Source organism: Gasterosteus aculeatus, chromosome 7 (genome assembly GCF_964276395.1).
Source record: "Gasterosteus aculeatus chromosome 7, fGasAcu3.hap1.1, whole genome shotgun sequence".
In the NCBI taxonomy this organism is placed as follows: domain Eukaryota; kingdom Metazoa; phylum Chordata; class Actinopteri; order Perciformes; family Gasterosteidae; genus Gasterosteus; species Gasterosteus aculeatus.
Window position 1 is genome coordinate 28,165,259 of NC_135694.1, and position 14,769 is coordinate 28,180,027.

The following is a 14,769-nucleotide window of genomic DNA, read 5'->3' on the forward strand; positions in this document are numbered from 1 at the left end:
GTGTTTGGGGCAGCAGAGGACGGCAAAGGTGAACGCGAGGCGCGCTGAGACGTCCCGCGTGATGAGACTGACGCAAGCATGTTTTATTGATCAAAACTGTTAAATTATCGTAATGCCAAAAGAGAGAAAACACCACACCAAGTTCTTGCGTCTCAACAGGTTCGAATCGGCCGCCTCGAGATGCTACAAGTGTTCACAATGATGTATTAAAGCTGAAGGAACCAAAGTCACCCCGGAAATGTGTAATGGTTTAATAATATCATTTTATAAAAGATCTAGTATTAAGTATTCTTCTTTTACTAATCAAACTATTATATATCAATATAAACGTTACATATTCAATTAGACATTATGCAAAAGAAAGACAAAAACCTCAGAGAGCAGATTCGATGTGTACATTTAACTTTTGATATATCGTACATGCGTGTCGTTCGTCAAACAAACGCACAATGTTCATATACCAAAGGTTAAAAGGATGCATATTTTTCATTCCTTAGTGTCAATTGTGTGTGAACTAGATTACAAGCAAAAAAGCACACAAAGAAATAAAATTAATTATAATGCAATTGATTTAAAAGATTTAAAAAAAAAACTTGCAGGAGCGGTCTGCTTTTAAGATACTGACACTAATTTGAAGAAAGGCCATGAAACTAAATAAACTGCACATGGGAACCAGTGGCCCCTTTTTTCTTATGCGGTAAAAAGATGTCGTCGATGATCGATATGGTGAACGACTCTCAGGCGAATGCTTTCGCGGTGCATTAAGAGGCCTTAATTGTTTCTTAGCATAGCAATCATTTTTCTGTTGCTTTGTTTCTGCTGCGCAGTGGATGGTACACCTCATTATAGTTTGGCCTGACATACCTCCTGGAGTCTTTTATGGTAAAAGCATACTTTAGAGCTTCTCTGAAAGGAAACTTGATTGATACTTTTGTCTTAATGACGATTACTGACTGGGAGCCATCTCGTACTGATGGTTTCATTTCACAATATTTTATTCCTATTGATGTTATTTCTTTAAGTGCTCCTGGAAAACTCTTACTTTGTCTTTGTTTGCAAAGTCTGAAATATAAATTATTCTGCATTTAAGCACTTTGTTTGTCTCGGTTTGATTGTAAAATCATGGCTGAAGCAGGAGAAGGAAGAGGAGAATATCACCACAATGTGTGTGTGCATTTCTGTCTTGTTTGTACAGACATGCATGCTCGCTTTTGACTTTGTTTTTAAATCTTTTTGTGAAGCCCATCAAAGATTTTGACACACTGGCACAAACCTTTTTTGTCTTCTAGAAGATGCATCCTAATGATTTCTTTGATCCCTCGCTTTAGTATTAAGCCACCAGCGGGTTGACATATGCCTGCTCGTATAGAAATAACAGATTGGATATTTTATATGATATTTACTTATTAAAATGAAACGTACCTACCACTGACTGACTGGAAATAAAACAGCAGGTAAAGCACATCCAACAACTGAGGGTTGCAGAGCACCTTACGTGAGGAGCCTTGCCAAATGGTGCAAGGACGACCTGTTCAACCCAGCCGCAGTAAGACCCTCGAGCTGGGATGGAGTCATCGTCCAGGAGGACGAGTTCAGTCACCTCGCAGCCGGAGGCTCACATCAACACTCCACAGACTATGAGGCTGATCAAATAGAAGCAACGGACAAGTCGGGCCTGAGCAGCCCATCTGAGGGAGGCCGTCCGGTGTCTGCAACGCGTCACTCAGTGGCTTCCGTCAATCAGCAGCGGACGACGGCACACTGTGGTTTGCGGCGGTGCGCTGAGGGGGAAGGATTAGCATTATCACCAATATTAACCGATAACAAAAGGTGTCTCGTAGCCAAAGAGTGAGGCTTGGTCAACGGTGTTAAAGAGTTGCAAACAACAACCAATGAGAGTCAAATGCTTTGGCATGGCATGACACAGCGGTTCAGTCTTATTTGAAGGTCTTCGTGGCCGCAGGCAAACTTCTCTGAAAAATCTGCTCTGACACGGACATTAACGTTTGCATTGGTTTTCTGGATTCGAGGCATTCCGTATTTAAATCTCTGGACTTGTTAGTTTCCCAGAGGCAGAAGTGGCTCATGCGCCACTTTGTGGACTAGTAGCTCTCAGTATGCTTTAAAATCGTACTTATTTTAGTCAGAAGTTGTTTGCAAGAAACCAAACTGTTTTGGGTTTGTTTTAAAAATAAACTGTAAAAATGACATCATCGAAAATACAAAGACAGGTAAGAGACACCTCATTCTTGGACATCATCGGGGAGGTAGGATCCGTCCTGGACAGGTGTAAAGACGTGTAGCTTTAGATGTGGTCAGACCACACGACATATGACCTGGTTCCTTTGAAGCATACGGAGACCTTTTGCTCCTGCCGATGGCACTTTTCCCAGGAATATGTTTTTCACCTCTCTACAGGTGTAATGGTTCAAATGTCTAGGTACGGCTCAAATAGTGCTATTTGTGTTATTTGTTTAGGCAGTTTCATGTCGGTTCTTTGTATCGTTTGTTTGATTTCATCCGTCGTTATGAATGTAGAGTTTGTATTTGTACACGATGTATAAAGATATGAATGTAATGTACATTTTAACATCATCCATTTCGATGCTTGAATGGTTCATGTCGACTGGCGGTCATCTTGGGTGCAAACATTTTGAGTTCAGCAAGAGGAAAAACTGCTGGTGGTCGTTTTGGGTAGAGGCAACGATATTGATTGAAAACTATCATCTTCATGTCCTATTTGCTCTTGCAGCATTGACCTACGTTGCCCGATTAAAATAATTTAAAGGGTCATTCGATCTCGGCGGTTGCCGAAATAATCAAACTTTTACAAAACCGATGATGTCGTTGCACGACTGGGAGAAAAAGTGAAAACGCAGTTCAATTTGAGGACAATCTAATCCATTCTGATAAAGGAATGTGTTTAAATTTAGATTGAAAGCATCAGAGATAATGTTTTTTTCATTTCCATTTGTTTCACTTTGAAACGTCACAAAAGAACACAAAAAAACTCAAAACTCCACCTTCTCATCTACTTCAATTTAAAAATGGCAACAGGTCTCGGTTCTTGCTCCGGTTTGAAAGCAGTCTCACAGTTTATAGTCGTTCCAAAATGGAAAGCATAGGTTTGAAGGAGGCTTTCAGGGAAAGCTCATTTCCTTTAAAATACAGTGTCGCTGGGGGAATTTTTAGATTCATCCGAGCGCGGATCACAGAGTGCTTCATTACCTTTGAGCTGCGTGCTGTGCAGGCTTACCCAGGGATAAAGAAAAAGGCACTCCCTTAATCTGGCCATAATCCAACCTTTTACTGAGTGAAAAGGAAGATGAGGGCTAAATTATAACCCGCCCCTCACCTCCTCTCCTTCCCTCCCCAAAAAAAGACATCATTACTGCACTTTAAAATAATACCGACAGTTGGAAAAAGATGGTCAGCCTGGAGGACGTTTTGGTTTGAAGCTGATGTTCAGAATGTGACCATTAGCTGCCGGTGGGCTGCGTGCGCCTGCATTGTGTTCCCACAGGTTCGGTTTTTGGTGGAGGAAGAGGTTGACCAACTAAAGTAAAAGCCTGGGTGAATTCCGTATCCCTATTGAACTGAAAACAAACCTTGGACAAGCAATATGATTATAATTATCATCAGTAATGCCAAATGAATAGCGTTGACTTTATAGGCGGCAATTATCCATCTTCCTTGGTGAAACTTTAACACTGAAAATAATTAGAGCACCCAGAATAATCAAACTAAATTAAACAGATTAGTTCGGGAGGCTGATGGAACCATACAAACAGGCGAGTCGCTGAAATGTTTGAAGGCTAATAATATCATTATTTAATGCAAAATGTAGAAACGTTTCAAGCATTCGGGCTGCAAATATTCAGAGTACCGCATGAAAGAATTTGATCAATCGGATGATCAATTTTGTGTTAATCCCAAATAGACTGTCCTGCTGCATTGAACACTCATTATATCATCAAATTGACATCAATGCGCCACTGAAGACCGTCCACAACAATTGTAATATTTGCGCCTTCTGGTAATGTTTTCCAAAAGCCACAGGGCCCAGTTGTTTTAGAAAAGAATTGAGCATTTACAAATAGAAATATATTAAAAAATATCTAGAATATTTTTTAGAGATTAGGAAAGCCTTGTGAGGTTCGCTGTCTTATTAAATCTACTTCATGCTTTACTTTGATTGTTACCGCAGAATAATGATTCCAAGCTTTTTATTCATGTTCACAGTGAAGCACAAAGTTCGGTTGGAAGACGTTTGATCCGAGGAAGAAATCGGTAGTTTCATTCTGCTGTAATGCAGGAAAGTATTTCAGGTCAACATGCATGTGGCGCTGCTGACCAGACTCCCCATTGTCTGCGTCCTGTGTAGGCATGGCGCTTGGAGGAGGAGGTGTGTGTGTGTGTGTGTGTGTGTGTGTGGATGGGGGGGGGGGGTGTATAGGCCCCACACAGTGGACCTTTGTGAAACTCTGCCCATGCAGCCCATCTGAATGGACTCTTTTTACACTTGTGTAAACCTGGGGGCGTCTCTGGGACTGAGGCCACGCCTCTCTGACCCCTGACCCTCACCTCTGATCTTTGCTGGCTTTGGTTGGGAAGTACTTTTTTGCTCACGAGCAAAAGCAAAAATCACAGTCAGGATCTTAGTTTAACCCCCAACCTCTCAAATGCATGTCTGCAAATAAAATGTACACAACTCTACCAAGCATTTAATTAAGATTTATATCAATACAACATCTGATTGAAACAATGGCTGCAACCTTCAGCAACCTTTCTGACCGCTGAATGACCACGCTGAGTGTGGTTACCAAGTTACAGGTTTGCCCACTAACACACACACACACACACTGAGTAACCTGGGTGAAATGGCTATGTTGACCTAGGTGTTTTATTTACCAAGTGCCTGTTTACTTCTCCATTCCAAGCCGTCAGCTGCACCCTGAGAGGACAAACTACAGCGCTTAAGAGAGTCTTCTGGATCAATACCCCTCTTGTCTTGAATGGTAAAGGAATAGCAGCCCAACAGGCCGGGCTTGTGTGGTCAGTTCCAGGTGACGGGTACCTTGACCAAAGTATCTCTGATCATTTGTTAACCAAGCGAGGATTGTTACAAAATGGGGCTTTAGTTGTCACAAATATAATACGTTTTCCGTTGGAAGGAGAAGAACATGATGATTGAGGTTGAACGAAATGAGCTGGAGAACACTTTTCACCTCAAAAAAAGCAATAAAAACTAAAACATACGGAGGATGGAGCAATATGTTTTTCCCCCTTTGGGCAGTGTTTTATCTTGCTGTTTAAAGATCGACAACTTGTACTCAAACCCAAGGAAACCCAAGTATTTCCGAAACAACTCAACTACCCTTCAGGGCAGAGTTACGACGGACCCAGACGATCAGGGCGAAGTGGGGAATTCTCAATGTGTACGCTGAATTAGTTTAGCAGCATCACTATGGATCATAGTGACTCAATCAATCAACAATGTGACAACGTTGACAATTTGAAACTGCGTAAATAAAATACTTATTAAACAATCGGGCTCTCACGTTACTTCAGATGGAGAAACTTCATGTGAGCAAACAAGGAACTATAATTTTCAGAATAAAGAATTATAAAAATGTGCCTTTAACAATTAATGGAGCCTTGATGGGCTCTTCATTCAACATTTCATGCACTCGTAGTATGAATCCTAAAATAGGAGAAACTAAACATGGAAACACACATTATTCACCTCTGTAAAGTAAAAGGCTGAACCGCTCTGGTTGGGGAAACTGCAGCACGCCTTTGGGAATTACCCGGAGTCATACGCACTTCGAGCGACTTCTCGAGAGGGTTCAATCAGTGACGATGCTGAAAACATCAACGATCAGAATTCCAGAGGGTGGCCATTGGGATTCAGCCAAATACAAGTGACTTCGTTCTACCGACGAGACTTCGGGCCATTTATACTTTGAAGTAATGGCTGTGCTGATGTGCTTTGCTGGTACAAAAAACATTTAGATGTGCACATATATTTATATACATGACAGGCTGCCAGACAGACTAATGTTTTTTAGGGGAAGGCAACATGATGATTCATCCAAGCTTTCAGCTCGTATTTTCCCTCCTGAGGCGAGATCATTCTGTGCAAAATACAAAATAAGAGGAATAAAAGCATTAGAAGAGACAAGGCAGATAAAGCATCTGTTCGCTGGGAGTTCTTCTCCCTTCTCATCTCTTTCTCCGCAATATTTTTCCCTATTTGTAAAATTAGCTCTGATAAGGCTAATTGTAAAGAAGAAGAAGATCAGAGTTAATTACAAGAGAGCTATTGTCTAGTGATTGTTTTAGTCTCATCTCACACATATACATTTCTAATTAAACCCGGCTTAAACGCAGCTTCAAGCCCCGTCTCTATCCCGGTTTAGACAGGTGAAAGGCTCAGCTCAGGCAAACACAAAACCCCACATGGACTTTGGTGGTGGTGGTGGTGAGGGGGGTTCTCATTAATCATTAACACCTTTGAACCCATTGAGACCAATGCGAGCTGATCTCCTTGGTTGAATAAATCACAATAGAAAAGCGTTGACGTGAGAGCAGAGAGGACCCGCGTTACAGTCTGACAGGAGATCAATTCTCCCCCCGGTGCCTCAGGTGGTGCATTGTACAGTGAGAGTGGATGAGGCAGACATTGACCAAATAAATCAGGGGGGATTTCACTGTACATCGAAGTCTTTTCCTCAGGGAATCCGGATCCCACAGGTTTGTTCGAGCCTGTGGGAACTACGTGGGCCTTTATAGATGAGGCCAATGAGGAAAAAGGACACTCAGTGGACTATAAGCAGTTAAGACTAACCATTACGAGCTACGTTTTAGAATATATGAAACTTGTTTGCAAACCTTTGCCTATTTACACATCAAGATGTTACAGATCAATAGAATCTTTCATTTGGAATCGTAATTCCTGCCCATTGACTCATCTTTCTCTGCAGATTACCACCAGCGAGCTCCATCCAATTTTTATCATAATCATTTGATAAATTGTTTCTTTGAAAATATCTGTTCGTTGTAATCATTATGTACGTCCACGATACAATACTGTATCGTGGAAATGCAACAGTTTAGTGACCGTTGAGTCACATCCAACCAAAAAGCATCAAAGAAACCCAGTTGTACTGGTTTGTATCTTCTAATGAAGTAAATTTGTGTGTTTACCTGGTTCCCCTCCGTTTGATTCCCTCTATCCTTTCCTGAAGGGCTGCTTAATAGCCTCTTTCCTTACAGAGGAGATTGCATGGACATCTTGGAAAGGGCCAAAATGCCCAGAGATAGACTACTTTAGTAGGAAGTCCGTATCGCTGTAATGAGTGAGGGAAGGACTCAATGGTGGGTGAAGAAATAAAATGAGCAAAGATAGGCAGTAAGGAGAAAAAGATTAAAATGCATGTTCAGTGATTGCTATAATCTTGTATTAGATTCACCTACTGCTTTATAGACAATGTACAAGACGCCTAATCCATGACCTCTCCAGGTAATACTCCATACAGAAACTCTAGGAAACGTAATGATAACCCGACGGTGCAGTCAGCACAGAGGATGCACGGTTATGTGGATCAAAGCAAAGCAGCAAAAGAACTGAACAAATTCATCACTTCAGATGTTATTTGGGAAAGGAAAGTGATTTATACCGAAACAATCTTCAAAGGATAAAAAGGGATGTTCAGATCCCCCCCCCCCCGCATCAGTCTACTGGGCCGGCCTGCTTACGCTGTCTTTTCTTCCCACTGAAGTCTACTTTCACCCAAGACCCTTTGGTGAAAGAGACCGGAGGATTTAGCTGCTTCTTGGACAGCGCGCACAGAGAGGTGACCCAGTTAACACGGGAACATAAATCCCTTTTCAAATGGGGACTTCCACTGTTCCAAAATGTGATCAAAAGAGGAACACATTCAGTTGCTGGGGTCGAACGTGGTGCACTCGGGGTCCGTTTGGTCCGTGTTATTGGCATTAGAATTATTGCTGGTTGTACTATTGATGACTACAGATTCTTGGCAGCGGTTTTGCTGTAAAAATAAATAAAAACAGCCAATTACAAACTGCAATTGTAGTGGATTAGATGAAAGTACTCATGGTACTTTCTCCGAGCTTTTGGCTGTAAAATGACAAACGAGCAGTGGAAGCATTTCAAATTTGAAATTGTCTGAGACCGGAGCACGAGGTATTATTATCACAACACTGTCAGCCATCATGTTACAGCGTCGCGCTCGCGGGATCCATTTCTCTGCGCACCTCGTAATGAAGCGGCCGGATTTACGTTGGCGTCTCGCGGCGGGAGAAAAGCCCGGCGTGAGGAGCGAGATAAAGAGTCAGTGTTTGAGGGAACGACAGCGAGCTGCAGTTTCACGGTCCCAGGATGGTGCATCCCAGCACACTCACACACCGTGACGGCTTACACTTGTTGTTGTTGTTGCTCGGTGTTTAATGTACGTCCACATCTTGTTCACCTCCAAGGTATTACACTGCAAGGCCCGAGCTCGCTTTCAGAGAAAAGAAACACTCATCAGCCGTTCCAATCAGCACACACACACACACACACACACACACACACACACACACACACACACACACACACACACACATGCACACACACATGCACGCATTTACACAAAATTCAAGAACCCAGCGCCTCTTTCTTTTGCATTTGTTAAATTAAAAGGCAAAAACTCCCAATGCGCTGGGTGGAGGCGGTCAAGCTGCTGTGTCCATGGTGTTAAGCCAGCGGAGCGACGGCAAACGACGCGGTAATCAGCTCACCTTAAGAAGTCCCGCTCACCACAGGGAAGCTCCGTCCTCGCAGCTAATCCTTTTGCACATCTCTCTCTTTCTATTTCGCCCTCTTCTCTCTCCGTCTTTACGATATCAGTGGTGGAATCATGTAGGATACCCAGGATTTGTTCATCCTCTAACCAGATCCACCTCGTTCAAACTCACCCTTTCCTTTGAGCTCATTCGTGGTGTGATGTCAGCCTGAGGGATGGATAAAAGTCTGAAAACATCCAATAATTCCTTAAGAACCGTGAACGGTCTGTTTCCACCAGAGAGACACACAAGACGAAATCCTTGTTTCTTCATGCACTGGTCGCTGGGCTACTTTGCTTCCTTAATTCAATTTAAAAGATACACATTTAGGTATTTATTTACTACACCTCCTCTGTTGCGAATCATCTTGGGAAGTTAACATTGTTCCCCCTCGAGTCTTATTGTCACAGTTCTGGCCTCAGTTCCTGTCGATAACTAAAACTTTACAATATAGGAGAAGAAAGATCTTGAGAAACTATCATACCTCCTTTTAGCCAAACTCCTTCCATGGATTGCACACAAAAAAGATCACAAAAAAACGAGCAAAGCTATTTTAACCTCTTGAACTTATGGGAAAAATCTGGAAACTTGGACCAAAGTCGTAATAAACCACACTGAACGTGCAGCGGTCACATTAAAGAAGCAGTGAACAAAGACTGAGAATCAGATTATAACATGAAACAAGAAGTGAGGAATAATGGGAACCGATGTGGGTAAACTGGTGCAGCTCACGCAGAATAGTATATAAAGCGTGCAAGAGTTAGACAAAAGCATGTTTCTGCTTGAATTCATTTTAGTTGCCTTTGTCAACTATTCAAATAGTCTGGCAATCCGCACTTGGTGTGCGAGTTTTCAAAGCAGCATCAGACAACGGAGCAACAAAGAGGACATCATCTGAGCTCGAATCGCAGATGCATTAATCAACAAGAGTGTCGAAACAACTCAACGTCAAGAAGGAGAGCTTTGAGAACAAGCCTTCCAGTCATTGTGAAATCCAGACCAACCGCTTCAGTGGAGCCACAGAAGTCAGAGGTTGAATCTTATCAACAGCGATATGAGGAAAAACCAGTGGCTGCTGGATGGATTCCTACGACCGATCTTTGTAGCAGTGGAAAGAAGAGTTAAATTTACTGTAACAAAGCAAGTCATTTCATACAGCATGCATGTTGAACCCCATTCATTAGGACTACCCATTTGGAAAAAAGGAGGGGGGGGGGGCAATGCCCATTGGGATCCATGGCAACCAGCGGTGAGGCAAATGTGGAAGCGCCCGAGGCCGTGATCACACCGGGCCAGAGGTGCCACAACGGCTGATAAAACAGCTGGACTGCAGCTCTGACACAGTCGATTCCTGCAGTCCCGGCGGCCGGGCCCAGCTGTGGCCCCCTGAGCCCGGCGGGACCAGGGCATGGAGCCCCTGGGGCCGATTGACCCCAGTGTGGCATCACGAGAGAGAGAGAGAGAGAGAGAGAGAGAGAGAGAGAGAGAGAGAGAAGCTACTTGAGGTGAGGTTTCGGTTAGATTGACTGGGTTTCTTAAGGCGTGTTAGAGAAGAAGCCGAGCTATGTAACAAAAGGTTGGAGGGGCACAAACAGGGTTAGGGTTACTACTTTGTAGTACTTCTGATGTCAAATTCTGTTTACCACTACAATGAGGAACGCGTGAAAGGTCCCCGATAGAGACGGTTTGGGCTTTGTCCATTCTTAACATGTGGAAAACGCATATTTGAACAATCTTTTTGTTTTGAGAAACAAACTGTAGCTATATATATATATTGTGGAGTCTCTACCCTAGGCTGCCCCCGATCAGGTGAGAGTCTCTATTGCAGCACTGGTGTACGCAGAGGGGGCCGGGTGCAGCTCTTGGGGCGGGTCATCGATGGGAGGTATGTCCCCAGATCCATCCTTGATCAGGGTGATATGCTCCCAGCCCCGCCTGCAGGAGCACGGCTGTGCTGAATTGCCAATCAGGGTGTCGGCATAACAGGAGCTGCACCCTGGCCTCTCTGTGTGTGCCTGGCTCGTATCCAGAGCAGAGCTCTCACCATCGGGCGGTAAGTTGAGACTCCACGTTGTTCGACCCTGTTAGTCATGTTGTGATCACTCCCTGACTAACGACCACCCTTTTTGTCCCAGGCAACGACGGGAAACCGAGGACGTTTTAAGTTGGTCTTTGATACGTGTTTGAGCCGGAGGGACCGGCAGCACGCGGACGGCGTCCTCATCCTATTGTTTTGTTTGTTTTGTTGGAAATAAAGCCACGCTGACGGCGTGTTCACCCTTCCCCTCCTAAACTTTGTGGTTGTTTTGGACCCAGACGCATCACAAGTGGTGGAGGATGCGGGCGGTCTGACCCAAGCAAACCACAGCATGGAGCATACGGCTGCGTTAGCCGCTTTGCTAAAAAGCCAAGCCGAGCTACAGAATGCTGTGAAGGAATTGGTGGGAAGAATAGACAAAGAGGGGAATGCCCCACGGCCTCCAGGCGCCGTTCTCTCCAAACAAAGTCCAGAAGATGATATAGAAGCGTATATTGAAGTATTTGAACGCACCGCTGCTCATGAGCGTTGGCCGGCGGCCGAGTGGGCTAGTATCCTCGCACCCTTCCTCACTGGTGAAGCACAGCGAGCCTGCCGTGACCTGTCCACCGCCGATGCCCGGGACTTCCAGAAGCTGAAGACGGCCATTTTGTCGAGCCATGGCTACAGCCTGCCAGCCCGGGCCCAGCGGTTCCATGCTTGGACCTACCAGCCGGGAGAGGCACCTCGGGCCCAAGTCGCAGGGCTCCGCCGCCTCGCACACCGATGGCTCAACTCGGGCGAGGGACCGCCATGGATCGAGAGACTTGTGATAGATCGTTGCATACGTGCACTGCCGCCCGATGCTCGCAAGTACGCCGCCCAGGTGAGCCCCTTATCGTTGGATGCGCTGGTCGCGCTCCTCGAAAATCACCAGGTGAGCACGGAAATGATGAGGGCAAGCAGGAGCGAGCCACCCAGGGTCACCCCGAGAGAGCCAGCCAGCCGCGACCGCCGCAGAGCGCTGCCGCCACCCAACACAAGCCAGCCGAGGCCCCCTCCCCATGCTGCGAGAGCCCACCAGGCCCCCCGGAGGTGCTACGTATGTGGTCAGGAAGACCACATCTCCTGGGACTGCCCGGCCCGAGACCAGGATGTCTCCATGGCTTCCGCCACCAGCACAGACGCTGCTCGGCCCTGTCTTCACACCGGCGGTCCCGACCAGCGACATGCCTACGTGCCAGTGAAGATTGGAGACGCCGACGCCCACGCCCTCGTTGATTCTGGAAGTGTCATCACCCTGGTCCATGCTGACTACGCTGACGACCTGACTACCGAGACCGTCCCAGTAACCTGTGTTCACGGGGACGTGAAGCAATATCCAGTGAGCTACGTTGCAGTCCGGACGCCTAAGGGAAATGTCGTCGTCCCCGCTGGAGTGGTCCCCAATCTGCCGGTGCCACTACTCCTCGGCACAGACTTCCCCCTCTTCCCCCGGTTCTGGGGAAGTGGCAAAAGAGACTTACCTGCTGCACCTCGCCGAAGGGGACATCGGCGTCGGCCGGCCAGCCCCCCAGTGCGCAGAGTCGCCTGCCCCACCTTCCGGCCCAGCACAGAGGGGACCCCCGGGTCGAGCTCCGGGCCGGAGGAGGAGGATGGCGGGACCCCGCCGCCTGACCAGGATGCCTTCGCGGAGTTCCCGGTGGTTGACGCAGTGGCGACCGGCCAAAGGGGTGAGTTCGCCACCGCCCAGTGGGAAGATCCAAACTTAGAGGCGCCTCGTCGGAATGTGATGGCGATCGATGGTAATTTGTGCCCTGGGGTGAATGAGCTACCAAACCCACATTTCTGCATAAGGAACGGTCTGTTGTATAGGGGGGTCCAAGCTAAGGGGGGGGATCTAGTCGAGCAGTTATTGGTGCCAAAGAAGTATGTCTCCCGAGTATTGTATCTAGCACACACGCACCAGCTGGGGGCTCACTTGGGAGTTCAAAAGACATTTGACCGGGTGGTGGCCAGGTTCTACTGGCCGGGGGTGAAAGGTGCCATTGAACAATTTTGCCGTGAATGTCCGGAATGTCAGAAGACGGCACCCCGCCCAAACTTCCGAAACCCCTTAGTACCACTCCCCATCATAGGCACCCCGTTTTCACGCATTGCAATGGATATAGTGGGTCCGTTATCCAAATCCAGCCGGGGCCACAAATATATTTTGGTGATAGTTGACTATGCTACGCGGTACCCGGAAGCCATTCCCCTGCGTACGGCCAATGCGAAGAATGTGGCCCACGAACTCATGATGTTATTTAGCCGGGTAGGGATCGCGGACGAAGTTTTAACGGACCAGGGTACATGTTTTATGTCAAGAGTAATGAGTTCCCTGTACAGATGGCTGAAGGTAAAGCGAATACGCACGTCCGTTTACCACCCACAAACTGACGGCCTCGTGGAGAGATTCAACCAGACCCTGAAGAAGATGCTGAAGAAACTGGTGGAGGTAGACGGCAGAGACTGGGACCAGCTCATCCCCTACGTCCTCTTTGCCATTCGAGAGGTTCCCCAGGCGTCCACGGGTTACTCCCCGTTCGAACTACTCTATGGCCGGCGGCCCCGAGGACTTCTAGACCTGGCCAAGGAGGTGTGGGAAAGCCAGCCTTCACCACATCGCAGCGTGATCGAGCATGTGGAGCGGCTTCAGGAGAGGGCTAAAAAGGTGTGGCCAACTGTCCGGGAACACATGGAAAAGGCCCAGGCGGCCCAAGCCCGCACCTACAACCGAGGCGCCAGCGTACGGGAGTTCCAGCCTGGAGAGAAGGTCCTGGTGTTGGTCCCCACGACGGAATGCAAGTTCCTGGCAAAATGGCAAGGCCCGTTTGAGGTAGTTGAGCGGGTGGGTCCCGTCAACTACCGGGTAAGTCAGCCGGGCCGGCGAAAAGGCCTTCAGATCTACCACGTGAACATTCTAAAGAAGTGGCATACGGCCGAGCCGCTGCCGTACCCGGCTCTTCTGTCCCCTGTCTCTCCCCAGACTCCAGAGGTGGCCCTTGGAGAGGACCTTGCACCAGGACAGGTCCAGGATATGAAGGAGCTCCTAAGTCGCAGCCGGGACATCTTCTCCGAGCTACCGGGACGCACAAAAGTTGTCCAGCATGACATCGAAACCAGACCAGGGCAAGTGGTCAGACAGAGGCCCTACAGGATACCGGAGGCCCGGCGGACAGCCATACGGGAGGAGGTGAAAAGGATGCTTGACCTCGGCGTGATCGAAGAGTCCTACAGCCCCTGGTCCAGCCCCATTGTCATAGTCCCAAAGCCGGATGGGACCCTGCGGTTCTGCAACGACTTCAGGAAACTGAATGACATTTCAACCTTCGACGCGTATCCCATGCCCCGGGTCGATGAGCTGATTGAGCGATTGGGGCCGGCCAGGTACGTCAGCACCCTGGACCTGACGAAGGGGTACTGGCAGGTCCCTCTGACCCCAAGGGCAAGGCCTAAGACCGCCTTTGCCACCCCAGACGGACTGTTCCAGTACCGGGTCCTACCCTTCGGCGTCCATGGTGCTCCCGCGACCTTCCAGAGGCTTATGGATCAAGTCCTCAGGCCCCTGCGATCATTCGCCGCCGCCTACCTAGATGACATCGTGGTCCACAGCGCAACCTGGGTCCAACACCTGGAGCACCTGGAGGCGGTGCTGGGCGCACTACGACGGGCCGGGCTAACGGCCAACGCAAAGAAGTGCCGACTAGGATGGACCGAAACTGACTACCTGGGCTACACAATAGGGAGGGGCTGCGTGAAGCCCCAGGTACGGAAGATCGAGAAGATCCAACAGTGGCCACACCCAGTGACGAAGAAGCAAGTGAAGTCCTTCCTGGGGTTAGTGGGCTACTACCAGA

General features: G+C 47.4%; 1 protein-coding gene across 1 annotated transcript; it reads left to right on the forward strand.

Annotated features, from left to right (window-relative positions):
- Nucleotides 1-10,652: 10,652 nt before the first annotated feature.
- Nucleotides 10,653-13,827, forward strand: LOC144410186 (uncharacterized). Its single transcript, XM_078105066.1, has 3 exons — nt 10,653-10,906; nt 10,989-13,737; nt 13,787-13,827. Exons 2-3 carry the CDS (start codon nt 11,223-11,225, stop codon nt 13,825-13,827), a joined length of 2,556 nt encoding a protein of 851 aa, XP_077961192.1. The 5' UTR covers nt 10,653-10,906; nt 10,989-11,222.
- The last annotated feature ends 942 nt before the right edge of the window (nt 13,828-14,769 follow it).

Bases quoted from the DNA above. Each gene is read 5' to 3' on its own strand.
- LOC144410186 (XM_078105066.1), top strand. From the start codon at position 11,223: ATGGAGCATACGGCTGCGTTAGCCGCTTTGCTAAAAAGCCAAGCCGAG. The intron at 13,738-13,786 runs GCCCGTTTGAGG...CTACCGGGTAAG, and splicing joins GTTCCTGGCAAAATGGCAAG to TCAGCCGGGCCGGCGAAAAG.